A 17754-nucleotide genomic window follows, 5' to 3' on the forward strand; every position below is an offset into this window, starting at 1 on the left:
AATTTGATTACTATGTGTCTCGGTGTGTTTCTCCTTGGGTTTATCCTGTATGGGACTCTCTGTGCTTTCTGGACTTGCGTGGCTATTTCCTTTCCCATGTTAGGGAAGTTTTCCAATATAATCTCTTCAAATATTTTCTCGGGTCCTTTCTCTCTCTCTTCTCCTTCTGTGATCCTTATAATGCAAATGTTGTTGCGTTTAATGTTGTCCCAGAGGTGTCTTAGGCTGTCTTCATTTCTTTTCATTCTTTTTTCTTTATTCTGTTCCGCAGCAGTGAATTCTACCATTCTGTCTTCCAGGTCACTTATCCATTCTTCTGCCTCAGTTATTCTGCTATTGGTTCCTTCTAGTGTAGTTTTCATTTCAGTTATTGTACTGTTCATCTCTGTTTGTTTGTTCTTTAATTCTTCTTAGGTCTTTGTTAAACATTTCTTGCATCTTCTCGATCTTTGCCTCCATTCTTTTTCCGAGGTCCTGGATTCTCTTCACTATCATTATTCTGAATTCTTTTTCTGGAAGGTTGCCTATCTCCGCTTCATTTAATTATTTTTCTGGGGTTTTACCTTGTTACTTAATCTGGTATATAGCCATCTGCATTTTCATCTTGTCTATCATTCTGTGAATGTGGTTTTTGTTCCACAGGCTTCAGGATTGTAGTTCTTCTTGCTTCTGCTGTCTGCTCTCTGGTGGATGAGACTATCTAAGAGGCTTGATGGGAGGGACTGATGGTGGGTAGAGCTGGCTGTTGCTCTGGTGGGCAGAGCTCAGTAAAACTTTAATCTGTTTGTCTGCTGATGGGTGGGGCTGGGTTCCTTCCCTGTTGGTTGTTTGGCCTGAGGTTACCCAACACTGCAGCCTACCTGGGCTCTTTGGTGGGGCTAATGACAGACTCTGGGAGGGCTCACCCCAAGGAGTACTTCCCAGAACTTCTGCTGCCAGTGTTCTTTTCCTCACGGTGAGAGACAGCCACCCCTGGCCTCTGTAGGAGACCCTCCAATGCTAGCAGGTACATCTGGTTCAGTCTCCTATGGGGTCACTGCTCCTTCCCCTGGGTCCCGATGCACACACTACTTTGTGTGTGCCCTCCAAGAGTGTAGCCTCTGTTTCTCCCAGTCCCGTCGAAGTCTTGCAGTCAAATCCTGCTAGCCTTCAAGGTTTGATTCTCTAGGAATTCCTCCTCCTGTTGCTGGACCCCTAGGTTGGAAAGCCTAACGTGGGCCTCAGAACCTTCAGTCCAGTGGGTGGACTTCTGTGGTACTAGTGTTCTCCAGTTGGTGAGTCACCCCCCCCCAGCAGTTTTGGATTTGATTTTATTGTGATTGCACCCCTCCTGCTGTCTCATTGTGGCTTCTCCTTTGTCTTTGGATGTGGAGTACCTTTTTTGGTGAGTTCCAGTGTCTTCCTGTTGATGATTGTTCAGCAGTTAATTGTGATTCCGGTCCTCTCGCAAGAGGGAGGCAACAGAGAGCTAATTCCTGTTATGTATGTTATCTGTTCATAGGGTGCTCTTTAAAGCTATATGTTATTGTTTTATGAGCATGTATTTTTATTTTATCTTTATACACACATGTATCATTTCTGTTGCTTACTTCTCTCACCCAGTAGTGTAGTTAGTTATTACATAAACATCACTGTAAGCAGTTATGTTTATCTAGTCTGTAGTGGCCAAGTGCTACATGTCATCTCCTCCATGGTGTACCTTCATCCCATTGTAACCATTTGTTCTTCCAATAATGCACACTGGGTTTGACTCCTCCTCTCTACCCACCACGAAGAAGCTGTAGTGAACTTCTTAGCACATGTCTTCTAATTACCCTAGATGAGAATGTCTTCAATATACATTCCTGGGAGCAAGATTACCAGGTTATATGTTTTGTGTATACTAAAAATGGTTTCAGAATGCTGCCATAGTTTACCTTCCCACAGCTATGAGAGCTCCAGAGCCCCACATCTCCACCAATGCTGGCATTCCCCGGATTACTGAAGTTTTCACTGATTGAAGAAATAATTACTGAGTGTCTGTGATGCACCCTGGCTGTGTTCTAGGTACTGGAAATACAGGGAGACATAATACAGTATAACAGATGGACCTGATCTAATTTTGGGATTGAGGGTCAGTGAAAATTGTCCAAGAAGAGGAAGTGATATTTGATATGAGATCTAAAAGGTAAGTTGGAAGACAATGGGAAGGTCAGTGAAGGGTCAGTGAGAAGAGAAGGAAGACAAGCTAAGTATTCCAAACAGAAGGAAGGGAGGGTATGTTCCAAGAAGACCTGATCCGGACATAAATATGGCTCTTGGGAGAAAATTTGAAAGCACAATGGACTATCACTACATACCCACTAGAAAGGCTAAAACTATAAGGACCAATTATACAAAGTGCAGGTGAGGATACAAAACTGTCATTCCTTGATGGTGGGAATGAAAAATGGTATGGCCATTTTGGAAAGCAGTTTGGAAGTTTTTCTTATAAAGTAAGACATATAACTTTCCTATAACTTGGCAACTCCACTCCTCAGTGTACATTAAAGAAAACTGAGTGCTTGTGTTCACAAAGTAAAAACCTGTATAAAAGAGTTAGGTTCCTCCAAAAATTAAAAATAGAATTACCATATGATCCAGAAATTCCACTTCTGGGTATATATGCAAGATAACTCAAAATAGGATCTTGAAGAGATAATTTCACATTTATAGTCATTGAAGCATCAATAGCCAAGAAGTGGAGGCAACCTAAATGTCCATTGTCAGATGAATGGATAAAGAAATGCGGTATACACATACAATGAAATATTAGCCATAAAAAAGGTAGAAATTTTGTCATATGCTACAACAGGGATAAGCCTTGACAAAAAACGTTCTGCCAAATGAAGTAAGCCAGTCACAAAAAGGCAAATACTGCATGATTCCACTTATTTGATGTATCTAAGGTACTCAAACTCTTAGAAAGTAGAATGGTGGTTGCCAGGAGCTGGGGGGAGGGGAAAATGGAAGTTGTTTAATAGCGTTTCAGTTTTGCAGACAAAGAAGTCCTAGAGATGTGTTGCATGACAATGGGCATATAGTTAAGACTGCTGTACTGTACACTTAAAAATGGTTCAGATGGTAAATGTTATGTGTTTTTTCCACAATGACAAAACTTCATAGCAGCTTTATTCGCAATAGCCCTTAATGGTAGAAGATCTGAATAGCCATTTTTCCAAAGAAGACATATAGATGACCAAAAGGTACGTGTAAAGATGCTCAACATCTCTAATCATCAGGGAAATGCAAGTCAGAACTATGTACCTATGGTCAATTAATCTACAACAAAGGAGGCAAGAGTATATAATTGAGGAAAGACAGTCTCTTCAATAAATGGTGCTAGGAAAAGTGTAAAAAAAATGAAATTAGAACATTCTTTAACACCATACACAAAAATAAACTCAAAATGGATTAAAGACCTAAATGTAAGACTGAACACTATAAAACTCTTACAGGAAAACATAGGCAGAACACTCTGACATAAATCGCAGCAAGATCTTTTTTGATCCACCTACTAGAGTAATGGAAATGAAAACAAAAATAAACAAATGGGACCTAATTAAATTCAAAAGCTTTTGCACAGCAAAGGAAACCATAAACAAAATGAAAAGACAACCCAAAGAATGGGAGAAAATATTTGCAAACAATGTGACTGACAAGGGATTAGTCTCCAAAATTTACAAACAAACAGCTCATGAGGCTCAGTATCAAAAAAACCTCCAAACAACCCAATCCAAAAATCGGCAGAAAACCTAAATAGACATTTCTCCAAAGAATACATACAGATGGCCAAGAGGCCCATGAAAAGATGCTCAACATCACGAATTATTAGAGCAATACAAATCAAAACTACAATAAGAAATCACCTCACACCAGTCAGTATGGCCATTATCAAAAAGTCTACAAGGAATAAATGCTGGAGAGGGTGTGAAGAAAAGGGAACCTTCCTACACTGCTGTTGGAAATGTAAATTGGTGCAGCCACTATGGAGAACAGTATGGAGGTTCCTTAAAAAACTAAAAATAGAGCTACCATGTTATCCAGCAATCCCACTCCTGGGGATATATCTGGAGAAAACCATACTTGGAAAAGATACATGCACCCCAGTGTTCACTGCAGCACTATTTACAATAGCCAAGAAATGGAAGCAACCGAATGTCCATCAACAAAAGAATGTATAAAGCAGATGTACATATATACAATGAAATGTTACTCAGCCATAAAAAAGAATGAAATAGTGCCATTTGCAGCAACATGGATGGACCTGGAGATTATCATAGTAAGTGAAGTAAGTCAGACAGAAAGACAAATATCATATGATATCACTTATAGTGGAATCTAAAAAATGATACAAATGAACTAATTTACAATACAGAAACAGACATACTTCAGGAATGAACTTATGGTTACTGGGGGGCGGTGGGGAAGCAGGGGCAGAGGGAGGGATAGACTGGGAGTTTGGGAATGACATGTACACACTGCTATATTTAAAATAACCAACAAGGACCTACTGTATAGCACAGGGAACTCTACTCAGTATTCTGTAATCACCTAAATGGGAAAAGAGCTTGAAAAGCAATAGATACATTTATATGTATAACTGAATCACTTTGCTGTGCATCTAAAACTAACAAACACAATATTGTTAACTATACTCCAATATAAGATTAAAAACAAATAGATCGTTTGCTCAAGCTATTTTTTGTATCTTGGATGCCTTTGTTCTTATTTACTAGTTGAAATCCTCCATTTTTCTACCCTGGCTCAGTGATCTGTTCCCCAGTTCTTGGCCTATGTTAGGTCTTCTTTTACTCTGGAGCTCGGTCTATCAAATGACCTATCATTTACAATAGTTGGTCGTTCATGTCTGATCCTGTGGTAGGAAGAATGACAGCCCCCAAAGATGTCCATGTCCTAATCCCTGGAAGTTGTGAATGTTACCTTGTGTAGCCAAACTGACTTTGTAGATATGATTAAGGTTAAGGACCTTGAGATAGAGAAATGATCCTGGTGAGTCCAATCTAATCATAAGAGTCCTTACAAGGAGAGAAACTTTCCTGGTTTTAAGCCAGTTTTCCCAGCTTTTTTCTTTCAGTCAGAGAGAGATGTGATGTGACTGAAGAAAGAGATGTGACTGAAGAAAGGTCAGAGAGATGTAAAGTTGCTGGCTTTGAAGACAGAGGAAGGGGGTCATGAACCAAGGAATGCAGGCAGCCTCTAGAAACTGGGAAAGGCAAGGAAACAGTTTCTTCCCTAGAGCCTCCAGAAAGGAAAAGATCTTGCCAACCTCTATATTTTAGCCCAGAGACTTGTCACCCTTCTGACCTTTTTTGTCATTTTGAGCCACGAAGTAATTTTTTGGTTAAGATAGCAATAGAAAACTAATACAATCTCAAAGTATGTGGATATTTTGAAGACTCCACGGAAGCTTTGTGACCTTGACTCCCAACACTTTGTCTGGCACATAAAAACTAATCAGAAAATGTTTAAAGAATAAATGAACCGGAGTTTCTCCCTCCTCATTCTGCAAGTCGCGGAACAAATCTGTAATCTGTCAGCATCACTCCCATAGCCCCTCCACCTCACCCGAGACAATTCCTTTCTCCATTCAGACACTTTGCTTTCCCTTCCCACCTTTATCACCTTTATCCTCAGTCAGTCGATCTTTATGATACGAGTACTGTGGATTCTGGTTAGCCAACATATCTGAAAATGGACCCTGTCGATTAGTACTATGGAAGAAAAAATGTAAAATACACATTTTGAAAACTCTTGTGAAAGATAAAAACACTGATTCCCTCAGAAAACATAGTACATAGAGACAAGGAGACAAAGAAACTTCAGGTATCATTACAAATTGTCCTGACAAATTGTCCTGTTACCATTTTAACCATGTCTTGTTGTCTGTCTTGGACTCATTCATTCAGTAAGTATTTGTTTATTACCTACAATGTATTAGGTATTGTGAAAGTTCTTTAAGTCAGCTAATCACAGCTTAGTTAACTGAATTTACTGCTTAGTGATTATTTATCAATCTTTTATTTTTAATGACTATACTATTGATTTAACCTATGAACGGTTAAACATATAGATGCCCAGGTACAGCCTCTCTATTTCTAATATTATAGATCCCTGGATGATGAACAATGTATTAATGGAGGGAAAGAAAAGAGCAAACTGAGCAAGCGGGGAAAAAGATAGAAAAAAATAACAAAAGCCAACCTTAATATTGAGTACTTACTCTGTGTCAAGTGTTATGTTAAATTCTTAAGATGTATTGTCTCATTTCATCCTCAAAACCCTCTGAAATTTTCCCTTCATTTTAAAGACAAAGAAAGTAAAGCCCAGAGAGATAAGTAACTTGCCACTGATCAACAATTATTAAGATGGAGATGGGATCTGAACCTCGGCAAGCTGATTCCAGAGTCACAACCTACTCTTCCTCTGTAGTGGTAAGAAGACAGGACTGAAAGATGAGGATGGTGGGAAGCTAAAGTTACCGTGCATCTCATTTTACTTATGCTTCTAGTCCATTGTGTTTCTTTTTTCAAATTAAACACTTGTTTGTAAACAGTTCAGAAGGGAACCCTGAAATACATCACACACTGGATTTAATCCCTAACATACTAAGAGTTCACACATGCCCCAAGACCACATGTTAGGCACTGAACACAGGGATAAAATGATGGTCCCAGGAGGAAGAGGAAAAGAAGATAAAGGAGCTCCTTTCTTTTACCAGGAGCTTCCAAATCTCAGTCCACTTTTCAACTAAGGTATTGTTGACACTGGATGAAAATTAAGAATAAAATGTATATTGGAATGTTTGCCTGTTTAGATAAACAGGTGCTCACAATAATGGTATCAGAGAGAAAAATCAGAGACCTGAAAAATCAGTGCAACATTTAGCTTCCAGAAGCCTTGGAGAGACAATCCTAAAGCATGGAAAACAAAGCTGTATTTCTATTAGACACGAATGTGTATTTAAGACTGGTCTATATTTCTATATAAATCTCCAGACACAGGAAAATGGGGTTATCAATGCCCTTGACACTACTGATAGACCATCCAAAGCTAAGGCGGATGATACTTAGGATTTTCTAGCTTATTATACTTTTAAAAAATATTCATGAATAAGACAGTTATTCAGAAAACAAAATAGCCAATGGGAATATACTGTACAGCACAGGGAACGCTACCTAACGCACTGTGGTAACCTAAATGGGAGGGCAGTTCAAAAGGGAGGGGATATCTACATGTGTATGGCTGATTCATTTGGTTGTGCAGTGGAGGCTAACACAACATTATAAAGCAACCATACTCCAATAAAAATTAATTAAATAGCCAGATTCAGAATCATATATTTTTCTCATGCTTCTGTGTCATATAATGACTGAAACCATCTCATTCATGAGAAAAGTTGACAAAAGTTGAAGATGAAATGATTCAGAAACAACCAGATCCTCTTGTATTAAAGAAAATCTAATGTGACTCACACTATAATCAATAAACTGACATTTGAAAACCTAACCTTCAGTTTTTGTTTTGATTAAAAAACGAGAGAGTCAGAAATTCTAGAGTGTAAATATGCTCCCGGTAACTTAAGAGTTGATCATTCTGAAGTCTTGATTGCCAGAGAAAACTTTTTCTTGATTTTCAGCAGAGCCCGAACGGGTATCCAAGAATAAACCTCAATATTGAACTGACCTTTTCAAAGTAGAAGCATTTGAAATAGATACCTGAACAATGCAAACTATAATCTTTTAAAGGTACAGTCTCCTGACAATCAAGAAAGAAACTAAGATCACAGTTCTGTCTTCTAAACAATATGCTATATGTGACTAGTCCTATCTATTTTTTTTGAACATGTAACTTGACCCCACTTAGTTTTTTGTCCTTTATTTTTGTTTTGTTGTTTTTTTAACTGACCCACCATTTTGTTCCTGCTCAAGTCTTCTGCCACCTGAAAATTATGTTTTGAAAACTGTACTTCAGTCAATCATCCCCAAAATGAATCCCGAGCCTTTTTCTAATAATTTATTCTTCATGGTCCATCAGTGAGTTATAAAAATGAAATGACTGTTTGCACTGTGTTGTCATCTCCCTCACACCCCCCCCCCCCATACTGAACAAAAAATACTTACAATGGTTCTTAGCCAGGAGCATTTTATCCCTTATTCACTAGTGGTAAATGAGTCAGATATGAGTTGGCCAGGAAAAGAGCTGCTTTACCCAAAATCTTAGTACAAAATGAGTCATCTCACTCCAAACACCAATATATTCTCCAAAATAACTGGCAAGAATTTCCTATAAAAAGAATCTTGCCTTCACCCTTTTCCATCCATTTAGTTCTCTGATTTTTCTAATTTTTCAATTTCCTGTGTACTTATAACACTGCATTCATAACAAAGGCCTAAGAACATTTCTACCTCTTTACCTCATTGTGAAAGCCATCTTTCCTATACTGAGTTGGGGGACAATTCTGATAGCATTCCCCTTTAAAGAATAAATGCTCTGTGGCTTTTAAGGGTTCTCCCTGTCTGATTCTCTGTGATGAAATTCATGCATGGTTCAATAGAAATGCAAAAGCCAGTTCTAGAAGAATTTTTCTTTTCCTCTGCTGAAAAAGTGAGTTCAAAGCCACCAAAAATACTTCAAGCAAAACCATTTTCCTTCCCATAAGAAAAATCAATCAAAATAGATACAATCTGTCTAAAACTGATAAAGAAACATGAATCCAGGCCACAAGCTTCAACTGTTTCCCTGTACATCAAAACATTCCCATTCCCATTCTTTCTCTGCCATCAGATGAAGCTTAAAAATCACGGTGAACTGAAGCCAGGGTCAAGTCCCTATAGATGATCAGGAGTCAAGCACACTATGTACCTGAGGATAAACAAGCATGCTTATAGAGCCAATTCCTGCCAAAGTGCTGAGATTTTTATGTTATGTGGGGCTCACAACAGCACTTATTATTCTTTATTTTTCTAAGCCCTGCAATTTAATGGGAAAAATTACTTACAATTCATTTCACTCAGGCTGGAATTTAGCTTCGTTTCTCTATACTAAATGAATTCTAAAGAATAGCTACGCTCCTTTTATATCCAACACTAACAGATGTTAGTTTCCTTAGTTTTACAGCCCTCAAATGACAGACAACTAACTGTATTTGGCCTTGGGAATAACTGCAACACCTTTGGATTATGAACTTGGTTTGGTTCTTAGCTGGGAACAGCAGGGGGTTAGTTCATATTATCAAAGATGTAAAATAAGTTTACCCTTATGCTCCAGATGCCCATATGAAGATATCTTTTAATACAATATTGTACAACTTTTTTTTTTCCTACTGGTAATCTTAAGTGGTTATAGTTAGGAAAAACAATTGCATAAAAATGAAATCTCTTATTCAATGTATCTCCTGCTTTTGACCAAAGCAAGATGTTAAATCCATTAAACTCTGAACACCCAGTAAAAGCAAGAAAAACTAAAACTGTTCATATTTGTGCATTCTTGGGAAAATTGCCAACCTATGTACTAGTAGCAGGATCTGTATAATTAATGGTGATGTTATTGACGGAGGGAGTTCGATTTCATTCTCAGAAGCAATTTAAAAGTGCAAGCTGGCAGAGCTTTAGTGCAAGCTCACCTATTCATTTTTAAATTGAAGAAATGTGACTTTGAAGTCATCCACAGAGAGCACCAATGTCACTGTCTGTACATTTGGGGTGGTTTTGGTCATAGTAAAAAGAAATCCTGAATGTAGCACTGTCTGTTGAACAGCAAAATGTACAAATTGACAAACATTTCTTAAAAGGAGAAGAAGCAAACTCAATCTTTGGTTATCTTTATGTTTTTTTTTTCTTTTCCTGAAAGCTCTTCATATGAAGACTAATTAAAATCAACTCCTTCTTATCATAAAGTAAAATAAAATCAGACCCACATCCACACATTCCTTTATACACACTCCCATCTTCTTGGAAGGTGACTTTCATCTTTATCGAGTAGTTGTACCTCACGGACAGTCATATAAGGCTACCCAACTGACAAGCCATACCTCCAGCTTCTGCTCTCCTTTTTCCCCTTTGTTATATCAGTAACTTCGAAATGATGAGAGAAAGAAAAAGAACATCTTGAAAAATAGAGATAACTAAGGAAAGAAGTTAAGCCCACAAGATGCTTTCTCCATAATGATCTGTACTAAATTATCCAACGGGGACCATCTATCTCATCACTCTATTTCTCTGTGAACTGTAACAACATGCCCCACCTCTGTGTTTCTCATGAAGAATGAAACACATGAATTCCTGACAGCCGACAGCATGCGCTGTGGCATCTGTGGCTTCGCAGAAGTGGAAGTGGAGGAGACCGGAGAAGGAGAGCCTAGAGAGAGGCTCACAAACGCTAATGATGAGCCTGGATGTTACTGACCCTGATGATTCCCCCCATGTTGCATTCATACCTGTTGTCTTCTCGAGCAAAGGGCTGTTCCACATCCACTGTCAGGGAGGCCAGGGCAGAAACGGTCTCCGTCTCCTCTTGCAACTGCGCCCCAGCCAGAGCGCAGCCCCTCGGCACACTCACCGTCCTTACCGACTTCCAGTACTTGCCTAAAAAACACAAAGACCCATGCATCATATGTTATAGGAATTTTAGTTCAACAGTGTTAATCAGAACCTTGTATAGGTCTAACTCAGAGTAATTGTTAGGTTAAAATTCACAATGTTATACACAGTTGTAATTTAATTTCTTAACTGTTATGATTAAGTGTTTTTCTCAATCTGGAATGCCAAGTTGTGAAGTGCTCATATTGCCAAGCCTGAGTCTCTCCCTTGCTCAGAAGTTAATAAAGTGAGGAATAATCCACAGTCTAATGAACTCACTATCAGACTGACAGCTGTCTCTGCAACTAGGTAAGCAAACTCTGGGCATCATGCCCTCTGGGTAATCCTCAAGAGACTGGGAGGTAGAAGTCTTATGGAGAAACTGAATGAACCAGTAATGTTAAAAATTGCTACTTCAGCCATTAACTTTTTTTTTTTTTTTTAATGAGGTTGGAATATTAAAGGAAAAGAAAAGCCCAGAAATGCCAGCATGAATCGAATGGCAACTTTGCCAGAACAATCAGGTTTGTTAGTCCTGGATGTTCTTTCTTTCTCAACCCCGGGGTGTGTACTAGAACAATAATTGATTTAAAACCTTAATATATGCATTGGCTGATGTTGGAGCCCTTCCATAAGTTATACGGATCCAATTATACGGATGTTTCTTTTTTTGAGGCAGGGAAGGAGAATGAGAGGAAAATAGGAGGTAATTTCATGAGAACATGCCAGTGGGATAAATAAGAAAGAGCAGAGTCAACAGCCTTTTTGCAGCCCCTAAGCTATTTTTTTGTGGAGTGTTGAATAGCCCCATATCAAAGCAGGAGAGTCTCCCTAGGTGCTGACATGACTCACCAGGTAAGCAGTATCTCGGCAGCCTGACCAGTTAAGAGGGAAGCTGGCACGCAAAGTAGCTTACTCCCACCCCACCCCCAAATTAAAATAAAGTTATGCTACAGTAGAAAAGACAAATGGGTGAATACTGGATTGGGGAGTAAGATAACCCAGTTCTAGACCCAGCTCTGCCACTAACCATCCTATGCTGGCAGGGCTCTTCGGCACTTTATTTTTGCTTCTCAGAAACAGTGGGATGGCCTCAAATTCCTTCCAGCTATAAGTAACATTTCGTGATTGGCCTCTCCTTATCTTACTGCTTCACAAAGGAATGGATGTCATGTCATGTTAGGGGAGGAGACCCAGTCTCCCATCCACTCCCCATGTCGACAGAACCTTCTGGCATAGTTGTCTACTACTACTACTTTACTTGCTGTGATCACCTAGTCTGGCCAAAGTCAGAATCATAAAGCTTTTAATTTGGACCAAATGATACCAGTTCTAACTGAATGAACCCACAAAGTAACATTTTCTGAAAGCCAAGGCTGTGCCAGATGTTGAGGACACAAAGATGCTTCCCTGACACCAAGAAATTCATGGTCTAGTTAAGAAAGCCCTTTTAGTTAACAAACAATGACAATTCTGTATGGAGAAGGCCCATGTGATCCTAAGAGGAAATAAGAAGAACATATACTTTTGATGCCAAGAAGGCAAGAGAACACTTGCCAGAAAAAATAACACCTGACCAAGTATTTGAAAGACCATCAGAAGTTAGTCAAGCTGAAACAGAGGAAGATGGTGGTGATGAGGTATCCCTAGAAGAGGAAATAATGCACACAAATGTGCAGATACTCAAGTCTCTGTTGTTCACTGGGGTACAAAGTCCACTGCTAGGCACAAGTGGAATGTAAGCAGTATGGAGTGTAATGCAAGAGACTGCTATGGTGTAGGCATGGGCTAATTAACACACAATCTTGAATAGCATGCCAGTGATCTTGGCTTTCAACCTGTGGGTGATGAGGGGCCATTTTAAACAGAAGAGGCAGAGAATCAGGTTTAAATTTTTCAAAGATCCTTCTGGAGAGATTACGGATGATGGATTAGTAGGTGGTGAGAGTGGTGGCAGGAAAACCAATTTCACCTCCTGGCAAACATCCAGGCAGGAAATGATGATGTCTAAACCAAAAGTAAGTGACAGAATAGAAATGAAGAGATGGACTAAAGAGAGGTTTAGGAGGTGAGCAATGGAAATGCGTCTTGTCTTATTCTTTAATAGCCTCCTACCTCTCTCAGCTTTGAAAGATAATTCTGAATTGACAGTTCCACTCCAAGACCCTAATTTCTCTATATCACAATGTCATTATCATCTTACCCAAGTTGGAAATATCATATTCTATCTGTAAGTGCCTTCAGATATAATCAGTTTCACAAAGTATTATTATTAATTGTTATTTTAGCACATGATATTCACAGAGCAGGTGATTCTAGAAGTCATCATTTCCTTTTTTTCTAGAGTGACTAATATCAGGCCTCTGACAAATAAACAACAGGTGGTTTTGTGGGTTAAATTATGTTACAAATTACAGGAAAGAGAAACTCGTGTTACTGAGCTTCCAATATGTGCCAAGGACTGTGCTAGGTGTTTTCACATTTTAATTTTATTTACTCCTCATGACATTTATAATTTTATTTACTCCTCATGACAACTGTGTAGGCAGTGTTAGGTAATTTTTCTCTAAGGTCACATGGCTAAAAAGCAGAGGAGCTGAAATCCTCACCCAGGACTGCTTGACTCCGAAAATGTTTCTTCCTCTGTAATCGGCTGTCCTCCTTTATTTAGTCCTTCTCTACCACCCTCCCACTACCCCTAAAAATACAAAAATAGACTCAATATAGGAATATCTGAACTTAAAAGAATTATGCACATGGCAAAACAATATATATATATATATATATATATATATATATATATATATATATATATATATATATTCTTCCCTTTACCAAAGAAATCGTCTTTGGTAACAACAAATTACCCTTGCTCCTTAGATATGTGACTCAGCTGATCTACCTTTTACTGACTTTATGGCATGGGTTTATTGCACCTAGTGAGACAACCATGTTGAGACTAGTTCTTTCTACTCTTCACTTCTCATTACCTTCATTTCTCATAGTCTATTGCAAGTACCTCGTTGCTTCACTGATGAAGCTATCATGAAACTGGAGACAAGTGCTCATTGAAGAGTATCCCTTTTTAAAGTGATGTGTTTCTCACCACCTAGCTGAAGGCACCATTAGGCACAGTGCTCTTTGAACCTGTGGAGCCTACCCCAAGTTTCTGAAGCCTGTAGTGTTGTCCACCACAGACTTGTATCGCTAGAGGTCCTATAGTCCACGTGGATCACTTTCTTTAAGCCAGGTATCTAACTGAGAAGAGAATCAGAGGCCCGTTTCATGCAATTACAGCCAGGAGTTGCCCAGAGTCACCAGAATGTCTTTTGACCAAGCTACCCGTGCAGAATTTTTCTCTGAGTATTTCGGGCTCTAAAGGGAGCCCTGGGAGTCGAGATTTATAAATCGGGACCCCATCCTAGACCCAGAGAAATCATTTGGATCACTGGAGCACAGTGTCCACATTTATAAAATGATAGTGGTGGGACTGATGATAAGGAAAGGTCTCTTCCTGCTCTAATTCTCAATGATTGTTATTCTTCTGATGTCATATATCACTCTTGGATATTAGAATAAATTTGTTATGGCAGAAAATCTTAGTTTTCTGTGAGCCTATGAACACTTGAAGAGGCCAGTGGACAACTTACTTTTAGATAGTATGGCACATCTAGAATAACCAAGAGCTTCAATTTTCAAGAATTGTACTTCTTCCTCAAGAAACATCTTTACTCCTCAAACACAATCAGGACAGAAGGACAATCATTAATGAGAATCATTCAGCAGAATGACTGACAATGATTCTTCAAAGTTTAGCCTTTATGCCTGTGAGTGGTGAGACGGATTTTAAATAGCTGAGACCTTTTCAATAAAATTTAATGTGTATAAAATATCCTGCTAAGATTAAATGTTAGAAGTTGGTTTTTATCCAAATGTATGAGGTTCTTCACTCAGAAATAACCCAAAACTTTAAATTCAACATGGCTTTTAGCAAAGCCTATAAAAACAAGGGAAATATTCTACATTAATAATGCATTTATAGGCCACTATCTCTATTTGTAAAGAAGAATAATTAAAATGGAAGTAGGTATAGCAAGACTGTGCAGTATGCAGCCAATTCAAACCCTACAGTTTATGGGTTATATTTCCATGTGATGGGTATTTTTTTTCCCCCTACAGAAACATATGTGCAAGAAAAATCCTATCTGTTGGCATGAGAATAATAGCCCCATTAGCAAGTTAGACAAATGAAGTAAGGGGTACTGCCAGAGTTTTCAGGAGCTGCTATTCATAAAGTAGAATACTAGTAACAGCCACCACTGTGTTGCTCTCCTAAGGCAATAAAACTGGCAGAAGAGAGGGGTTTTCCATTAAACCTGGACACACACACTCCCTCTTTGATCATATCCTCTATCTTTATTCATTTTTCCCATTGCATAAATCTTCCCACTTCTCAGCACTTCTGGGGGGGAATTATTTGGCTTTCATTGTTCTGCATTTGTATTTTGTCTGTAGAGGTGAAGCAAAGAATGAATCTAAAAGGTAAAAACTAGATAACAGAATGCAGACAGTCAAGAGTTAGAAGTGGGGGACACAGATGGAGTGTCGCTGGGTCAGATAGGAGCCATGAAAGGACATGTTGCAGGTACTGTGTAATCAGACTTCAGCATAAACCAGGTTTTTCTTGATAATGATCAATTTGGAAAAAGAGGTACTTGTTGACACATGAAGGTCTGTGTTAGCAATAACCTATCCACCAAACGTTTTCCCAACCAAAGCCCTTTGAGACTCTGAAAACCTCCTGACCCCACAACCTCCCCCTTCCATCATCATTGGGAGCCTTGGAGTCACTTCTCAAATTTGTTCTTGCCGTTTGAATGATGTCCTCTTTTGTCATTACATACCATGTTCCCATAGGAAAAGAAGCTGGCGCTGACCGAAACTTCTTCCTATCCCTTCAACCTTAGAGATTATTAACACCTGTGGGACATACAAGGGGCCTATGTTCATGGATTCTCCAGAGCTCAGAGCTTGTTAGCTCTTTTTAAAGAGAAATTCTTTTCTGCATTTTTCCTGTCTATTCTCATGCAATCTATCACCCACATTGCTATGACAGTCCTTCTAAAACACAAGTCTGGTAATTTTGCTCCCATTTCAGAATACTAAATCCTCAGAGAAGAGTAAATGCTCCCACTGGCAGCCCAGGAGTTTCACAGTGTGGTCTCTTTCAGGTTCATTAAGATATATTTCTGGAGCTTCCCTGGTGGCGCACTGGTTAAGAATCTGCCTGCCCATGCAGGGGACACGGGTTCGAGTCCTGGTCCCGGAAGATGCCACATGCCACAGAGCAACTAAGCCCGTGTGCCACAACTACTGAGCCTGCGCTCTAGAGCCCGCAAGCCACAACTACTGATGCCCATGCGCCTAGAGCCTGTGCTCTGCAACAAGAGAAGCCACCGCAATGAGAACCCCGCACACCGCAACAAAGAGTAGCCCCTGCTCGCTGCAACTAGAGAAAGCCCGCGTGCAGCAATGAAGACCCAACGCAGCTAAAACTAAATAAATAACTAAACAAATAAATATATTTTAAAAAAGGATGTATTTCTTAGCTAAATGGAGAACTTTCTTGGGATCCTAAGCACTGTATATATGCAAAAATAAAGATATATTGGAAACTGGTGTATAAATAGAGTGATAAGGTAATTTTCATTCATGTTGGGGCAATTTTGAGGCGAAAATGGGGCTAAAAATAAAAATTATATGTTATAGAACTATTTACTTATTAGTTGACAAAGTATACTAGTGGGCCTATAAAATAGTACTATTCAAAAATTGTCACAACTAATTATTATTAATTCTAAAATATAGAAATAGCACAATTCATGTATGCCAAAGCATAGTAACCAACTTTCAAAATATTATCTAAACATTAGAAAATGACCAACAGTATTATGATTTTTGGTAAACGTTCACATGTTAATCAGTTTTGTGGTCATATATCTCACTGACAGAGTCATCACTGGTATTTTTCCGTTTCAACGTGGTCTGAATATTTTGGACTGTTTCATAAAATTGCCTGAAATCTTCAAAGCAGAATTTTAGAGTTAATAAATTTTAAATTGTGGCATCTTTAATTTACTCTTCTTGAGAGACTATAATATTTTTGGTTGACAAATACTGTCTCTACCAGTGCAGTGCGATCTGGTAAGCTCAGAGCAATATCTGCTAAATGTGAAATATTTTCACTTCCAATTTTCAAAATATTGAAATGAGTATTTCATACCAAATATTTTCATGACTACTGTCTTGTTCCTCCTTTCAGAATACCTTTGGCAAATATTTTATGTAAGCTGAACTTATCAAAAAAGTTTTCTCCGTTTATAACTTCAAATTTTATTTACCAAATTTAGATGCTGCAAAATCATATGACTTCTTAAATTTCATTACATTCCAGAACAGAATATGTTTATCCAACTAAGAATAGTTTTTTGGTTTTTTTTGCGGTACGCCGGCCTCTCACTGTTGTGGCCTCTCCTGTTGCGGAGCACAGGCTCCGGACGTGCAGGCTCAGCGGCCATGGCTCACGGGCCCAGCCGCTCCGCGGCATGTGGGATCTTCCCGGACCGGGGCACGAACCCGTGTCCCCTGCATCGGCAGGCGGACTCTCAACCACTGCGCCACCAGGGAAGCCCTGAGAATAGTTTTATCAATGATTCTATCAACAAATATATATCTTTGAAAGCCTAGTTACAGATTTTCAAAATAAAATCTTGTACATGGTTTGAGTTCTTATCCTTCAGTTTGTTCATTTATTCCTTTGCTTTTGTAGGGGTCAATTTAAATGTTTTCCTTTTTGCAAATACTATTTCTTGTAATTGCAGTCCTTTAAAAGTTCCAAAGGTTATATTTTTGCTTCATTTCATGACTATTTTTTTATCAGCTTCATTGAGGTATAGTGTATACAGTCAATAAAATTTACCAACTTTAAGGGCAGGTTATGATAACCACTACAACAATCAAAATATGTAATACTTTCTTCAACCCAAAAAGTTACTTTTGGCCCTTTGGAATTAATTTCTTACCCTCCTTCTTAGCCCCTGACAACCACTAAAATTCTGCCACAGTACAACTTTTG

At 38.7% G+C, this 17754-nt stretch overlaps 1 protein-coding gene across 1 annotated transcript in view; it reads right to left on the reverse strand.

Annotated features, from left to right (window-relative positions):
- HDAC9 (histone deacetylase 9) overlaps positions 1 to 17754 on the reverse strand; it is a 1064374-nt gene that overhangs the window by 14408 nt on the left and 1032212 nt on the right. Inside the window, exon 26 of the mRNA XM_079931742.1 lies at positions 10478 to 10625. Within this exon, the coding sequence (XP_079787868.1) occupies positions 10478 to 10625 (148 nt within the window). The remainder of the gene's footprint in view (positions 1 to 10477; positions 10626 to 17754) is intronic.

The sequence above is a fragment of the Stenella coeruleoalba genome (genome assembly GCF_951394435.1).
Source record: "Stenella coeruleoalba genome assembly, chromosome: 9".
Classification (NCBI taxonomy): domain Eukaryota; kingdom Metazoa; phylum Chordata; class Mammalia; order Artiodactyla; family Delphinidae; genus Stenella; species Stenella coeruleoalba.